The sequence below is a fragment of the Mobula birostris genome, chromosome 25 (assembly GCF_030028105.1).
Source record: "Mobula birostris isolate sMobBir1 chromosome 25, sMobBir1.hap1, whole genome shotgun sequence".
Classification (NCBI taxonomy): Eukaryota; Metazoa; Chordata; class Chondrichthyes; order Myliobatiformes; family Myliobatidae; genus Mobula; species Mobula birostris.
The window spans coordinates 29,015,208-29,032,245 of NC_092394.1; the positions used below are offsets into that span (position 1 = coordinate 29,015,208).

At 38.9% G+C, this 17,038-nt stretch overlaps 2 protein-coding genes across 5 annotated transcripts in view; one reads left to right on the plus strand and one right to left on the minus strand.

The window, feature by feature from the left end:
- Positions 1-4,712, minus strand: part of LOC140187729 (uncharacterized) — a 68,793-nt gene extending 64,081 nt beyond the window's left edge. For all 3 annotated transcript variants that reach the window (XM_072243356.1, XM_072243355.1, XM_072243357.1), the window contains exons 1-2: positions 4,666-4,712; positions 3,836-3,994 (exon numbers count right to left, since the gene is read on the minus strand). In XM_072243356.1, the coding sequence (XP_072099457.1) occupies positions 3,836-3,901 (66 nt within the window). In that variant the 5' untranslated portion in view covers positions 3,902-3,994; positions 4,666-4,712. The remainder of the gene's footprint in view (positions 1-3,835; positions 3,995-4,665) is intronic.
- A 103-nt stretch (positions 4,713-4,815) lies between these two features.
- Positions 4,816-17,038, plus strand: part of usp32 (ubiquitin specific peptidase 32) — a 152,399-nt gene continuing 140,176 nt past the window's right edge. For both annotated transcript variants that reach the window (XM_072242831.1, XM_072242832.1), the window contains exon 1: positions 4,816-5,011. In XM_072242831.1, the coding sequence (XP_072098932.1) occupies positions 4,954-5,011 (58 nt within the window). In that variant the 5' untranslated portion in view covers positions 4,816-4,953. The remainder of the gene's footprint in view (positions 5,012-17,038) is intronic.

Here is a 17,038-nt window from a genome sequence, read left to right on the forward strand (position 1 = left end):
TATTTATAGTTCTATTACTATTTATTATTTATGGTGCAACTGTAACAAAAACCAATTTCCCCCGGGATCAATAAAGTATGACTATGACTATGAAAATGTGTTGTTATTCTTTCGTCATACACGCAGAAAAATCCTGGAACTTTCTATGCAATGGCATATTTGGAGCATCATTGCCATAATATTTTTAAAAAGCAGTCCACCCTTGGGATGGGCATTAAACTCTGGTCTTGTCAGAGTTGTACACACAAAATGCTGGAGGAATTCAGCAGGTCAGGCAGCATCTATGGAAAAGAGTAAACAGTCAATGTTACAGGCCGAGACCTTTTATCAGGTCCTGAAGAAGGGTCTCAGTCTGAAACGTTGACTGTTTACCCTTTTCCATTGATGCTGCCTGATCTGCTGAGTTCCTCCAACAATTTTTGTGTATTGCTTTGAATTTCCAGCATGTGCAGATTTTCTCGTGCTTGTCAGAGTTGTATGTGTCCCACATACAGTTCAAACATACTTTAATGTTATTTCTAAATTTGTCGATGATGTCAACTGGCCAGAAAGGAGGATAATCAATGAAGACCATCCCAGAGTTATAGTTTGCATTTTTACAGATGTCCACAAGCTGATTTTTGACAGTAAGTCAGAAAATACATAACATCACTTGATACAGTAGCTTGATGCTGTAGTAACATTTCCCTAAGTGTCATTGAGCAGGGCCAATGAACATGAACATTTATCATCTCCCTCTACCTAATTTCAGAGGTACTGAATCAGGATACTGCATGGGTAATGGATGGTTTTGATGGGCTTGAAGTATATAGTGGATTTTATATTGTTAAATGTAGCTTCAATGGAAGTGATTGCTTGTCAATTTCCAAAGTAACTCTCTTAAGTGACCTTCTGCAGTGAAACTGGCAGACTGTGTACTTGGAGACAAAGGTGTCTGATTATTGTACAGTGCTTATATGTAAACAGGCTTTCCTCCCATGATTGGTTCTTGTTTGAATTTAATAATATTTACGGGTATTCATTTGTATGTATGGGTGCCATAACTCTGAGAGGGCCTGTACTGAAAAACAGGAAAGACAGTTAGAATCTTTTCCCCCGGAAGAAATGTCAAATATCAGAGGAAATATTTTTAAGGCTAGAGGGGGGGAAGTTTATAAGGGACAAAAGCTTATGAAAGTGGTAGGTGTCTGGAATGGTTTACCAGGGGTAATAGTGGAAGCAGCAGTTTGGTAGTGTTTAAGAGGCTTTTAGGTAGACATATGTATATGAAGTGAATGGAGGCATATGGATGATACACAGGAGGAAATTTAGTGTAAATTGGTCTCAAGATAGGTACCACATGGTAGTTATTATAGCCTGTTCTGCGCTGCACTGTTCAATGTTCTATAAATACAAATTACAGAAAGACATGAAGAAATTCACTGAATGGGCAAATAATTGGCATGTGAAGTTAAACACAGATAAATGCATAATAGTACATTTCTGTAAAATATATAGTTAAGTCAATTATTACTTGAAATGTGCTGGTCAAGATAGGGCACAAAACAACATTCATAAAACACTGTGCAACGAGTGAGCTAGACCATAACAAATATAAAACAAGCAGTACGACTTACTTTCCAGAGGGATAGAATTGAAGTTATGCTGGACCTATATAGCATCTTCATTAAGTACACATCTTAAGTATGATGTACCATTCTAAATGCTATAATATGTACAGGATTCAGAAGCAATGCGGAGAATAGAGAGAAGACTGACAAGGGTGATACAGTAACCTGAAATGCAAAGGTGCAGATATCAAGGAAGGACAAGCAGACAGTGTCTCTTCTTTTGAGAAGACTGAGAAGTGATCTAACATAGGTCTTTACTGAAGGACAAATTTTGGACAGGACACACAACACTCTCTGCTGTTCTGAATAAGACCTTGAAATCATTTATACCCATCCATACTAACAAAAAGGGCCTTGCTTTAACTACAATGTGTTACGTACCCCGTAACTGGGTTGCCAAACCAGCAGAAATGGATCACTCAGTTGGAGTCTGGATTACTAGAACTAAGTAAGTTTTATTAAAGAAACAAGCAACACAGTAATCGAAAGGATAATAAATGCAACAGTTCAGCAAGAATAAACACACATGTGCACAGAATTAAGATAACAGGATCAATCAAGCTCTATCATTGTCTAGGGGTAAATGACCAATTTCAAAGTGACACAAAGTCCAGTTCAATTTAGTTCAGTTCGCAGTAATCATTGCCATGGCGATGGACAATGTTGCGGGGGGAAGGAGAGAGAGAATGAGAACGAATGATCATTCCAAAACGGCTTCCACTCACAGACCTGCGATATTTCTCACAAGCAGCTTTCGGGCGAGTCCTTTGTGATGTCACCTGGGGTCACCGACTGTGACCCCTCCTCCAGATGCGGTCGATCCTCTGCAGTGAACCCGGCACCCAAGCGAGGGTGGACACACACCGGGTTCCCACTGATCGTACCTTGCCACCCTGTGCGTTTCCGGCCCGGTACTTCCCACCGACTTGTGAGAGGCGCACCGCTTCCAGGGTCTCGTTACCTCGGGTGTCGTGCGTGTCGCCTTAGCGAACCTGTCCCTTTTTATCCCCCTGCTGGGGTATCGCCTGTCCATCACTTCAAACAGTTCAGGGTTCAAAGGGGGGAGCCGCTCTAGACAGCTCTCTCTCCCGTCCCTTCATTACACATCTCCAGATCGCCTGTCCATCACTTCAAACAGTTCAGGGTTCAAAGGGGGAGCAGCTCTAGACAATACCCAGACTGATGGCTCCTTCATTAACATCTCCAAATGCTGCTTCATTGTTCCTTATCTCTCCCTCCCCTGAGGACAGGTGGCAGACCAACTGCTGATGCCACTGGTGTAAGCCCAGGCCAGCAAACATCTTAATTTATGTGTATTCTCATCACAAATGTAATAAAAAATGTTCCAAGAGCAACTTCAGAATTAGATTGCAGTATTTTTAAACCTGAGTATATGACCTTCTAAACAGATGAATGCTTCCACTGAACAAACAGTATTAAACAATTTAAGAACATAAGAAATAGAGGCAGGAGTAGGCCGTCTGGCCTGTCGAGCCTGATCCACCATTCAATAAGATCATGGCCCATCTGGCCATGGACTCATCTCCACCTACCTGCCTTAACCCCATAACCCTTAATTCTCTACTATGCAAAAATCTACCCAACCTTGTCTTAAATACATTTACTGAGGTAGTCTCCACTGCTTCATTGGACACAGAATTCCACAGATTTACCATTCTCTGGAAAAAGCAGTTCCTCCTCATCTCCATCCCAAATCTACTCCCCCAAATATTCTTTGAAACTAAATGTCTTGACATACCAGGGCTACCTTAGAGAAATAAAAATCAACTTTGCAGGACTGTGTCAGATTACATTTTTTTATTGCTATCTAAATTTGCTGCTTCATAATTTTCATTGATCAGCTTAATAATTAAGATCATATATAACATCACAAGGGCAATAAATTTACTTTTAATAATCAATTTTTAATGATTTAATGCAAATACTTTGCTCAAGGAGTTCACTGAAACAGCTTTGATTCCAGAACCCAAATGATGCAATTTTACATAAAGTAAAATCTACACTACTGGAGACAATGAGTACATTGTCTACATCTCAAATTGTAATGTACATCATGAGCACTAGCCTTCCCAGCATCTAGGGCACCTTCAAGAGGCAGTGCCTCAAAAAGGTGGCATCCATAATTAAGGCCCTCCATCACCCATCAACTTTTCTCATTGCTACCATCAAGGAGGTGGTACAGGAGCCTGAAGACACACACTTACCATTTCAGGAACAGTTTCTTTCCCTCCGCCATCAGATTTCTGAATGAACAATGAACCCATAAGCATTTTCTCAGACACAAACAAGAGATAATCTGCAGATGCTGGAAACCCAAGCAACACACAGAAAATGCCGGAGGAACTCAGCAAACCAGGCAGTATCTAAGGAAGAATACAGTCGACATTTCAGGCTGAGATTCCTCAGTATTTTCCCCTCTCTTTTTGCACTTTATTTTTTATGTATACTTATTATAATTTATTGTTCTCATTAATATGAATTACAATGTACTGCTGTCATAAAAAATACATTTCATGAAATATGCCAGTGACATTAACCATGATTCTGATCCCAAAAAAATCTTATGTTTTGGTTAAATATGCTCCAAAGCGAACTGCACCCAATGTTCTGATACTGAACACAGTATGAGACAGGAAATCAAATACCCAAAAATCTTTTCCCTCCTGCGCTACAATATACTAATTATTTTAAGAATTCCCTTCTCAATATAATAGAATGCTACATATCTTAAGATAAACTTTTATCATGCTTTGACAAATGCAGAGAAAGCTACTGAATGTGTACGTGTGGGTTCTGTAGTGCAATCAATCACTCCGCTCTTTGCCCTTTAAACCTTCAGTATTTGTCCCTTTTGAATTTACTACAGCCACCCTTTCAGGAAGTAAACATCAAATCACAACAGTTTTCTGAACAAAAAGAAAATATCTCCTGCCGCCTTTGATCCTCTTTTACATCCCCACCGATCTGCGCTTTAATTAAGATAACGTTGAGTTAAGACAAGCTGTTCAAAGTTATGGTTCTAGAGTCAACTAACCAACTCCTAAAGGGACATCAAAAGCGTCACCGCACACAACATGGCCGAAGGGGGGGAGAGGGAAGGTAGAATGCGAAGGTGCGCATGCGCCCACCCTGCTTGGCGGCGATGCCGTTGTTTTCGGACCCACGTGATGCCGCGCGATGTCATGTGACTCAGTTATGGAGGTTGTGGATAAACCTGAGGCCGGGTTTCGACTGAGGGGGAAAAGTACAAGCTGAAGGAGGAGGATAAAGTGAAGGGAGAAGCGAGCCGTAGCGACAAAATAACGAGTGAAATGACGGGAATATGGGTGCCAAGGAATCAAGGATAGGATTTCTTTCTTATGATGAAGCGGTGAAACGAGGTGAGTTTTTTTTAAAATTGTGTTTACTGTTAAAAGGGAATATTTAAAATGTAAACCTGTGTTGAATATCGGGGTTCCCCTGAAGTGTGAAGCGGGATTGAGGTGACATTACACCACCATGAGAGGAATGACAGGGATGTTACACGCGTTCGTGAAAGCAGGGAAACTCCGTCCTTTCGGGGCGGGGGGACCTTTTCAACATGATGCTGATTTGCTGTCTTTTTAAAATCCCGATTTTGAAGTGTCGGAGTTACCCTCTTCTAGAAAGAAACAGGAATATTCCGTTTTGTCTCAGGTGTAATTTTTTTTTAAATCAATTTTCGATTCGACTGCATATAAACCCGATATTAAAGGGTGGGTCTGTGCCACTGTTCATCGGGGGTTTAGTTTCTTTTTTATATGAACACTTCATGTTTTTATTTTTTTGTAAAGTAAGAATTGTAGGGTCTAAATAAGCTGAATTTACTAATTCCTTTCTCACCACTTGGCTGTCAAGGAATTAATTTCGAGATCACCTAGGTATCTTGGACAAATCATCCTTGTAAATTTAAAAACATTATTGCGATTTTTAACTATTGTATTCTCCAGTAGAGAACATTACTTCAGTCTTTAAAACAAATTGCCAATACCTATGGGCAGGTTTGCCTACCTGTCTCTAATATCCGAATATTAATCGTAACACGATTAAAGCAGCCAGGATTTAACCTCTTAATGACGTGTTTGCAACGAAATATCAACGACAGAGGGGCACCATAGCCAGGAGTGACGCAGATTTGTGGACAGCGTTGAGTTCTGCAGCAAACTGTCACTTTCCGATGGATTCTGTTCTCATCCACTTAACTGCTTCCGCAACTCCTTAATGCTTTGTAAGAAATGAGATAACGAGTTTCTAATTCTTTTGTACACTATTGGGAGGAGGATATATGGGGAAATAGGGTAATCATAGTTATAATCTCAGGTGAATTATTAACTCATTTTACAATTGGTGTAAAAGAATTTAGAATTGAAAACGTACCAATTACAACATATTTTAAAAATCGAGGGTTTTTTAATTAATTGTTAATAACTGATCGGATTATAGAAGATAGCTTTGGAATTAAGTGTGAAGTTCCTACAGAATGAGAGTGATCTTGGAACTGCTTTTGATCCTCTTTGCCGCACAAACGAACTCTTATTTGTGAACATCATAAAATTATAAGATGAACAGAAACTGAGGAAACATTGAACTTTTGTTCTATCTTTGTGAATTTTAAGATATTCAATGTGTACGGAAGCTGTAACGTTATGATTGGATTATATACTAAACAGCTTCCTTTTGCATGTTCTCTATTTTGATTGTTTTCCGTGTATCATTGCCCTTCATATAAAATATTGACTATTTATTGGCAAGTACCTTTAAGTGGGCTTCCTTTGATTGGTAGGTATCACATCTACTCTGTTGAAATTCCCAAATATTTATGAATATACATTCCAGATAATTGGAAGAGAAACCATTGTTCTCCTGTTTTATCTGGGTGATGCAAGTAACCCAAATATTCAAAAATGAGATTTGTTATATTTACCCGAGGAAGTAAATCCCAAAAACGTCTGAAAATAGAGATCACTGTAGCTTCCTAATGATTTCTTGCATAAATATACATTTTTATGATTGAAGTGTACTGAGCTTTGTGTTTTTACTGTTATCTCTTTTAAAGGGCATTGCTCTGCACTTAGATTTGTCAAGTTAAAAAAAATTCAGAAGAATGGCAGTAGTAAATGTCAATGTAGTACAGGGTTTTGGACCATCATGGATGTTAAAAAGGAATCTCACTATTTACCAGCAATATTTATTCTCATTACTGTGATTCACATAATGAATTGCTTTGAAATGCAGTGAAGGTTTGACATGCTGTGAGAATGGCCATTAATTATGTAATTCTTTTTACAATTCCATTGGATTATGTGTCTTAAATTCTTAAGTGGTCCCTCGACTTTCATACGAAGTAGAGAAAGAGGTACTAATAAACCAAAGTTGGTAAATAATGGAAAATAAGAAATTTCCTTTATGTCAACCTTCATGTCATACATGCGGATCACACAGTCAGACTATACTTTCTGTAAGTAGAGCCAGTTTGTGCTCTTCCATTTGGCATGAAGCCTGGAGTGACAGTAAAGTAGTTGATGTTGGTTAAGACATTAAATACAAGAAATCCACTGAGCACTGAATAGAGCTTTTAAAAAATTTTAAGTAAATCTGAAAGAATAGATGGGTTTTTGATTTCATGTCTTTTCTGCAGTTTATAATATGGCTCATCCAGAGTACAGTACTGAATTCTGAGGAACAAAATGCAAGTGTTGACTATTAAGATGGCTCATTCCCATTTCCTAACTTGTCTCCTTTGTTCCCTTTCTTTCTTAAACACATTTCATGCTAGTGTAAGATGTGCTGATTTTTGGTATTTGATGTCAGGGCTGAAATGCTGATATCATCAAGAATTTTTCTACCATTGACCTATACTGTCCCATTTCTGTGCAAGGAAAGCTTACCAGTGAGAAGTAGAAACACATTTATGTTCTTCATCTTCTACCTGTTGCCTTGGTTTCTCCCAGTCAGTGACTCTAAACCTGCAACCCACAGGTTACATGTTGCCCAATCACCACACTGTCACCCATGTGACTTCCTGGTGTTTTTAACTTTAACATGAATATATGGGAAATATCTGTGTGCATGTTGCCCATATGACAGGCTGGGAACTGCAACTGTAGTCTGATGTGACAAATAGTTTGTAAACTGCTATACATGATAGTGTTGTTTTTAAGTGCTGGTGCACCACAACAACATATTGCAAGCAGTTTACAAAACTTCTAAATATACTACTGTACTTCTGAATTAGTCTGGCTTTAATTTGCGGCCACCATCCAGGCCATGCTCTCTTCTTGCTGCTACAGTTAGAAAGAAGGTACACGAGCCTCAAGATTCACACCACCAGGTTCAGGAACAGTTATTACCTCTCAACCACTAGGCTCTTGAACTGGAGAAGAAATCTTCACTCAATTTCACTTGTCCCATCACTGAACTGTTCCCACTACCTGTAGACTGACTTTCAAGGACTCTTCATCTCATGTTCTCAATATTTGTTGCTAATTTATTTATTATTTTTTATTTTATATTTACACAGTTTGTTGTCTTTTGCACATTGGTTTTTCCTCATCCTGTTCGGTACAGTCTTTCATTGATTCTATTGTTTCTTGGATATACTGCAAGAAAATGAATCTCAGGTTGAATATAGCGACATATATGTACCTAAGTAAATTTACTTTGAACTTCTGGGTGTTAACTAATTTCTAGGAGTTGAACAGGTCCCTATTGGTCTATGCTGTTTCTTGTATTTTTCCACTGAGTCACTAAAATTGATTTAGAAAAAGCATTATTTGTCTGCTGTAGACAATAATTTTAATCTTAGAACAAAATAATGAAGATCCAATATTTGATCAATGTTCTAATGGTATTTGTGAGCCTTTTGAGTTTATATTGGCAATCAAGTGACATAATATTTTTTTAAAAAATGTACTTAATCTACTTGAAGTTTTACTTTAAACTGATTTTCAATTGATTCTTTGCCGGGATTTGACTTGCATTCATTTGAATAAGCATGCATGAACGTGAACACTATTTTATGTTTTTTCTTATACTTTTATGCTTCCAACATCTGGAGTATTTTTCTTCGATATTGCATTTCTTTATCCATGGACAATTTTGTTTTTCAAGTGAAAGGCTTTTGCATCTTATTTTCAGATGGCTGGAGAAGCTGGCTCAGAGCATAGCAAGTTTAACCTATGACATACAGCAGCATGTAAAAGTTTGGGCACCCCTGGTCAAAATTTCTGTTACTGTGAATAGCTAAGTGAGTAAAAGATGAACTGATTTCCAAAAGGCATAAAGTTAAAGATGACACATTCCTTTAATATTTTAAGCAAGATTACTTTTTTATTTCCATCTTTTATAGTTTCAAAATAACAAAAACGGAAAAGGGCCAGAAGCAAAAGTTTGGGCACCCTGCATGGCAGTACTTAGTAACACCCCCTTTGGCAAGTATCACAACTTGTAAATGCTTTTTGTAGTCAGCTAAGAGTCTTTCAATTCTTGTTTGGGAGATTTTTGCCTATTCTTCCTTGCAAAAGGCTTCTAGTTCTGTGAGATTCTTGGGCCGTCTTGCATGCACTGCTCTTTTGAGGTCTATCCAAAGATTCTCAATGATAATTAGGTTGGAGGACTGTGAGGGCCATGGCGATACCTTCAGCTTGCGCCTCTTGAGGTAGTCCATCGTGGATCTTGAGGTGTGCTTAGGATCATTATCCTGTTGTAGAAGCCATCCTCTTTTCATCTTCGGCTTTTTTTTACAGACGGTGTGATGTTTGCTTCCAGAATTTGCTGGTATTTAACTGAAATCATTCTTCCCTCTACCAGTAAATGTGCCCCGTGCCACTGGCTGCAACACAAGCCCAAAGCATGATCGATCCACCCCCGTGCTTAACAGTTGGAGAGGGGTTCTTTTCATGAAATTCTGCACCCTTTTTTCTCCAAACATACCTTTGCTCATTGCGGCCAAGAAGTTCAAAGGAACATCTAAACAAGCCTGATGTATTTTGGAAACAAGTCCTGTGGACTGATGAAGTTAAAATAGAACTTTTTGGCTGCAATGAGCAAAGGTATGTTTGGAGAAAAAAGGGTGCAGAATTTCATGAAAAGAACACCTCTCCAACTGTTAAGCGCAGGGGTAGATCGATCATGCTTTGGGCTTGTGTTGCAGCCAGTGGCACGGGGAACATTTACTGGTAGAGGGAAGAATGCTTTCAATTAAATACCAGCAAATTCTGGAAGCAAACATCACACCGTCTGTACAAAAGCCAAAAATGAAAAGAGGATGGCTTCTACAACAGGATAATGATCCTAAGCACACCTCAAAATCCACGATGGACTACCTCAAGAGTTGCAAGGTGAAGGTTTTGCCATGGCCCTCCCTCACAGTCCCCCGACCTAAACATCATCGAAAATCTGTGGATAGACTTTAAAGGAGCAGTGCATGCAAGACAGCCCAAGAATCTCACAGAACTAGAAGCCTCTTGCAAGGAAGATTGGGCAAAAATCCCCCAAACAAGAATTGAAAGACTCCTTAGCTGGCTACAAAAAACGTTTACAAGCTGTGATACTTGCCAAAAGGGGTGTTACTAAGTACCACCACGCAGGGTGCCCAAGCTTTTGCTTCGGGCCCTTTTCCTTTTTTGTTATTTTGAAACTGCAAAAGATGGAAATAAAAAAAGTAACCTTGCTTAAAATATTAAAGAAATGTGTCATCTTTAACTTTATGCTTTTTGGAAATCAGTTTGTCTTTTACTGGCTTAGCTATTCACAGTAACTGAAATTTTGACCAGGGGTGCCCAAACTTTTGCATACCACTGTATATTTCCTTCAAAACACATTATTCAAAATATTTGTAGATAATGCAAAATAAATGAGAGGGGATGTTGTGTGATGTATGTCTGCAGAGTAACACATTAAATTTTAGTTTTGCAGTTTGTTCTTTCCAGTCCAAAGGTTCAAGTTCTGCAGTTGGAATAAATTCGGAAGTGGATCGATGAAATAATGAGATGAATTTTGTAGGGAAATGCTGGAATTTCTGTACAAGTCCAACCAAGTTCAGGTTCTCATATGAATGCAAACGCCCAATCTCTTGACTCCAGTGTGATGCTGGACTTATCTTGGTGTGCAGCTTTGTAGTGCAGATATAGAAACATAGAAAACCTATAGCACAATACAGGCCCTTCGGCCTGCAAAGCTGTGCCGAACGTGTCCTTGCCTTAGAAATTACCTACGGTTACCCATAGCCGTCTATTTTTCTAAGCTCCATGTACCTATCCTTGAGGATCTTAAAAGACCCTGTGTATCCACCTCCTCCACCATCACCAGCAGCCGATTCCATGCACTCACCACTCTCTGCATTTAAAAAAAACCTACCCCTGACATCTCCTCTGTACCTACTTCCAAGCACCTTAAAACTGTGCCCTCTTGTACTAGCCATTTCAGCCCTGGGGAAAAATCCACATGATTAGTGCCACTCATCATCCTATACACCTCTATCAGGTCACCTCTCATCCTCCGTTGCTCCAAGGAGAAAAGGCCAAGTTCACTCAACCTGTTCTCATAAGGCATGCTCCCCAATCCAGGCAACATCCTTGTGAATCTCCTCTGAACCTTTCCTATAGTTTCCACATTCTTCCTGTAGTGAGGCGACCAGAACTGAGCACAATACTCCAAGTGGGGTCTGACCAGGGTCCTATATAGCTGCAACATTACCTCTTGGCTCCTAAATTCAATCCCATGGTTGATGAAGGCCAATGCACCGTACGCTGCCTTAACCACAGAGTCAACCGGCGCAGCAGCTTTGAGTGTGCTATGGACTCAGACTCCAAGATCCCTCTGATCCTCCACACTGCCAAGAGTCTTACCATTAATACTATATTCTGCCATCATATTTGACCTCCCAAAATGAACCACTTCACATTTATCTGGGTTGAACTCCATCTGCCACTTCTCAGCGCAGTTTTGCATCCTGTCAATGTCCCGCTGTAACCTCTGACAGTCCTCCACACTATCCACAACACCCCCAACCTTTGTGTCATCAGCAAATTTACTAACCCATCCCTCCACTTCTTCATTCAGGTCATTTATAAAAATCATGAAGAGTAGAGGTCCCAGAACAGATCTCTGAGGCACACCACTGGTCACTGACCTGCAAGCAGAATATGACTTGTCATGTCAGTTCCACAGCCATTGTGCCCATGTGCCCTGTACTATTAGTACTTGACATGTGTTAGGATACTTACTAATTTTTTCATCAATTATGTTCAATTCCATATTTTTCCATATGTTTTATTTGTTTATTACTGATTAATAAATATTTTAAAATTGTTTTTGATTGTTTCTGTAGTATTCAAGTTATTTTGACACAACCTTCAACCAGGCTGTGGGTCAGATTAAGGGCTAGTGACTCATTGCTGGCAGGAAATTCTGGGCTTGACAGTATGATGACAGTTGAGATTAATTTTCACTGGAAGAGTGTGATGATCAAGTAGAACCAGAGAATTTATGGAAAACTTTTAGTGGATTATATCTACAAACCATTAATTTTAAACTGGCAAATTTACTGTCGTGGTACTCAAGGCTTAAAGTGTGATTGATTTGTTTTCCTTGCATGATCTAAATCTGAAGATTTTAATAATGAAGTGGATATTTTAAAATTACTTTTTTAACTGGTTTAGCAACTGATAGATATGACCCTGTGGCAGTTGACATTTTTGTTCAATTTTGTTATTTTAAATTCTAGATCATATTTGTAATTCTAGATCATATTTTTGCCATGATATTGGTAATCTGATTTCTAAGTTGTAACACAGTTAAGCAGTCAGTTTGATATTGTGGGTTAGTGTTCAAGTATTATGAAGCATCCTGATGGTTTGAATCTTGATCAGATGATTGTAAAGTGGAAATTCAGCTGTGCAGTGCAAAACAGTTTTCATTTAAGGAAGATGCTTCAAAGTTGCTGTATATCTGTCAGTGAAGAATTGTATGTGGAGTTATGCCTTTGAATTATTAAATAATGGTATAAATTTGTGTAAAATCTATTGTAATTTTTTGACATTCAAAGCCAATCTTGTACAATAACTGAGAGGTGGATTATTTGTAACTCATTTTCAATTTCATATTTATAATGAAAGTAACTGAAACTGTTGTGCATAAAGTATTGAAGTGCATCCTATTCCACAATTTATATCTGCTCTGAACCCATTTTGGCTGCTAACAATTGATCATCGTGAACTTCATGCATGTTACGTAATAACACTCAAAACTACTCAATCCTCCTTACTGTATATCTACTGTATTTCATTGTAAGCAGTCTTGACTTTTAAACATCTATTGTCTTGCTTGCTGTGTCACATTTAATGGGATATGAAATTGTGAAAGATTATGATATACAGTGAAATTTTGATCATCTCATTGGTTGAATCTGCATCTAGCGAAGCATGTGATATTTTTTAATGTATTCTTCATAAATTCACTGATGGCAGATTCCAACACTTCTTTCAAATGCCTCAAGACCCTAATCCAATATTTCTTTAAACACCCTGTTTCCTGCACTTATTTTAAATTTTTTTGGGGTACACTGAAAAATTTATTAAGCTGATGTTTGTTAACACATTAAAAAAGAAATTCTTGTGATTTGAGATACAGTTAGGAGTAACATCTAAAAAACCCTGAAGTATCAAAAGAAAACAAAATGCTGGAATCTCTTAGCAAGTCAGGCAGCATCTGTGGAAAGAGAAACAGCTAACATTTCAGGTCCAGGACCGTTCATCAACAAGTATTTGCTGACCGAGAATGACTCGTGCTAAAACTTTAATTTTTAATGTTCTTATTTTTGTCTTCAAATTCATTCATATATCATCTCGGTGTTCTCATAAGGCTCTAAACTTGTTTTGAAAAATGAGTATTGTCCAAGTTGTAGCCTCTTGATCATCCAGAACTAAACTGCTCCACCATTCATAAGCATCTTAAGCTTCTGAGGCCCTGGAGGCTTTGACAACTGAAGACATATCAAACAATTGAAATAAGCCTTTTTGATGGAAATTTTGCAATTGCTCAAATGACACTGATTTTGCTGATAAATACATGCTGTTCCTAATGATGCCACATGTACTTACTGGTTTAAGGGTTTAAGTGGAACCAAATCTCAGACTTGAAACCTGAAGCTGCAATGGAGAATGAAGATGAATAGATAGTGTGATAGGTTTTAACTATTGCAGGAAGATTTATATGTAATTTGAATTGATGTCATCTTTTTAAGAGTTTTATTATGCATTATGTGCACAGCCAAAATTTGGAGACCGTTTTGGACCTGATCATTTTAAGCAAATGCAATTTGCATCATATAGATTCAGTTTAGTCAAAATAGTCCCTTCAAACAAAAAGGAGAGCATCTATTCTAGCAGTTTTCCCACAATTTTGTATAAAAATTTCATTGTCATACAGCATGGAAATGGGTCCTTCTGTTAACTTCTCCATACTAACCAAACTTCCCATCTAAGCTAGTTGCATTTGCCCATATCTCTGTAAACCTTTCCTGTTCATGACCTTTCCAAATGCCTAATAAAAATATTGTTAATGTATTGTACCTGCCTCAACCACTTTCTCAGGCAGCTTATTCCATTAATGACCACCCTCTGGGTGAAAAGCATTACTGCTCAGGCTCCTATTAAATTCTCCCCTCTCATTTAAATCATTACCTCCATAATTGGCTGACTGAATGAGCATTGCTATTGTTGAACTGGTCTGATGGGAAGCTGTGTATTTTGAACTCCTGAAAATTTGTAAGGGAAACTTACTGACATCGTAAAAATCATAGAAATTGGAACAATTAATTACTCCCATTTCTGATGAAGCATTAGAAAATTTAAGTTGCTTTAAAAAGGGAAGCTGCAAAGCAAACGGGCAGGATAGTGATGTGGTGGAAATTAGGAGAGACTAAATGACAAAATTAGTGATGAATCCTGGTGAAAGAGTCTGGTAGAGGTTAGTAAACATGCCAGCAAGTAGTTCAAATAGAAGGCAGGTAACATCTGAAATGATCAGGAAATGGAATTGAATGCTGGAAAAATGAAGTGTAAAAACTATTTAATTCAGTACTAAGCTCAGACAGCTGTAATGTATAAAGTCAGATGAGACCCTGTGCCTGGAGCTTCACTTAAAAAGGTGTAGGGAGCTGAATGAAGCTAGAGTGGTCAGAGAAGGGAGAAGAATGGAGAATGAAATTGATAGGCAACTGGCAGTTTGTTGCCTAAATGGAGACATTCCACAAAGCAGTCACCTGAATTGTGTTTAGTTTCCCTCACAGAGATTACCACATTGTGAGCAGAGCACCGAGTTAAAAGAATATAATTAATCTGGAAAGAGCTTTCAGGAACATGGTTGGTGGGAATGGAGGATGCAAAGCAGCATCTCTTGCATTTCCTTCAGTTAAATGAAAAAATACCAGGAGAAAGGGCATGAATATTATTGAATTCAGAATCAAAATCATACATATTGTCACTGGCGTCATTAAATTTTGTTCTGCGGTAGCAGTACAATGAAATACATAAATTATTATTTTTTGGCATGTGCGTGTGTGTGTGTGTGCATATGCGTGTCCATGCATGCATCCGTGATGATGGATTTTTCGTGGCTTTTTGCAAGGTGCAGAGCAAGAGAGAGAGACTGTGGCGCGCCACTCCTCACACAGATATTTTCGCAGTATTTTCCCTTTGTTTTACAAGGTCGAGTTGCGGTCTCGACACTCAACCTGGCACGGATGGAAAGCGTGCTCGGGGGTGGACCCGACTAGTTTTGAACCTGGGAACCTCCACTCCCAGGTCCGGCGCTGATGTCGTTGTGCCACCAGCTGGCCCAAAATACATAAATTATTATAATTAATAAGTAGAGCAACATAGTGAGGGAGTGTTCATGGATCATTCAGAAATCTGTTGGCAGAGGGTAAGAAGCTGAAATTAAAACATTTGAGTATGAGTCTTCAAGCTCCTGCACCACCTCATTGACAGTAGTATTGAGAAGAGGGCTTGTCCTGGATGGTGAGTGCCCTTCATGATGGAAGCTGCCTTCTCGAGCCACTGCCTTTTGAAGGTGTCAACATTGGTGGGCAGGCCCTGATGGAGCTGGTTGAGTTTATAACTCTTTGCAGCTTTTTTGATCTTGCACATTGGTGCTCCATACCAAACAGTGATATTACAGTGAGATGGAAGAGGGTCTGGAAAAGTGCTGAAAGTAGATTAGAAACATAGAAAATAGGTGCAGGAGTAAGCCATTCGGCCCTTCGAGCCTGCACCGCCATTCAGTATGATCATGGCTGATCATCCAACTCAGAACCCTGTACCAGCCTTCCCTCCATACCCCCTGATCCCTTTAGCCACAAGGGCCATATCTAACTCCCTCTTAAATATAGCCAATGAACTGGCCTCAACTGTTTCCTGTGGCAGAGAATTCCACAGATTCACCACTCTCTGTGTGAAGAAGTTTTTCCTAATCTCAGTCCTAAAAGGTTTCCCCTTTATCCTCAAACTGTGACCCCTCGTTCTGGACTTCCCCAACATCGGGAACAATCTTCTTGCATCTAGCCTGTCCAATCCCTTTAGGATTTTATACATTTCAATCAGATCCCCCCCTCAATCTTCTAAATTCCAACGAGTATAAGCCTAGTTGATCCAGTCTTTCTTTCATCATATGAAAGTCCTGCCATCCCAGGAATCAATCTGGTGATTACTCCCGGCATTACATTGCACTTGCATGTACAGAAGAAATATATGAAAATACTTGCATTTGTAGGTAGGCTTTTTTGCAATGTCCGCTAATTTGATGGTTTTAGTTATTATACTTTGCTGATCCAAAGTTAGTCTATTTTTAGTTTCCAGCTTTGGTGTTCTTGTATTATTGAATCATTCGAAGTTTAGAATTTAGTGAATTTGCATTGCAACAAATGTTTAGTTTGTGCTAGATTCATCTTGAATTGTCTGACAACAATTCTCTTCTCAATGTATTTCTGGTGCAGTTAATCTGCCCATCATAAGTAGTCATTTCTAATCAAAGTTTCAGGAGTTGAAGCTGTCCAAAATAAGTTGCTTAAAAGGCATATCATAAACAGTGATATGGTGGAAGTTAGGAGAGACTGAGTGACAAAATTAATGATGAATCCAGGTGAAAGAGTCTGGTAAAGGTTCATTTCTACACTGTCCTTGCCATGTCAGGTGATGGGATGGAGATATGTCTCTATCAAAGGAGGTGTAAGGTGCTCCTTCTCTCCATTAGCCTGCAGGTCACTCTTGGGCAAGGTGTAACATGTGCTTTGGCCCTTGATCAGGGGCAAGTGAATCCATGGGAGCAGGTGGTGAATGGTCGTATGAGCAGCTGGTGCATATCATAAGTCCTGGTTATGCAACCACTGA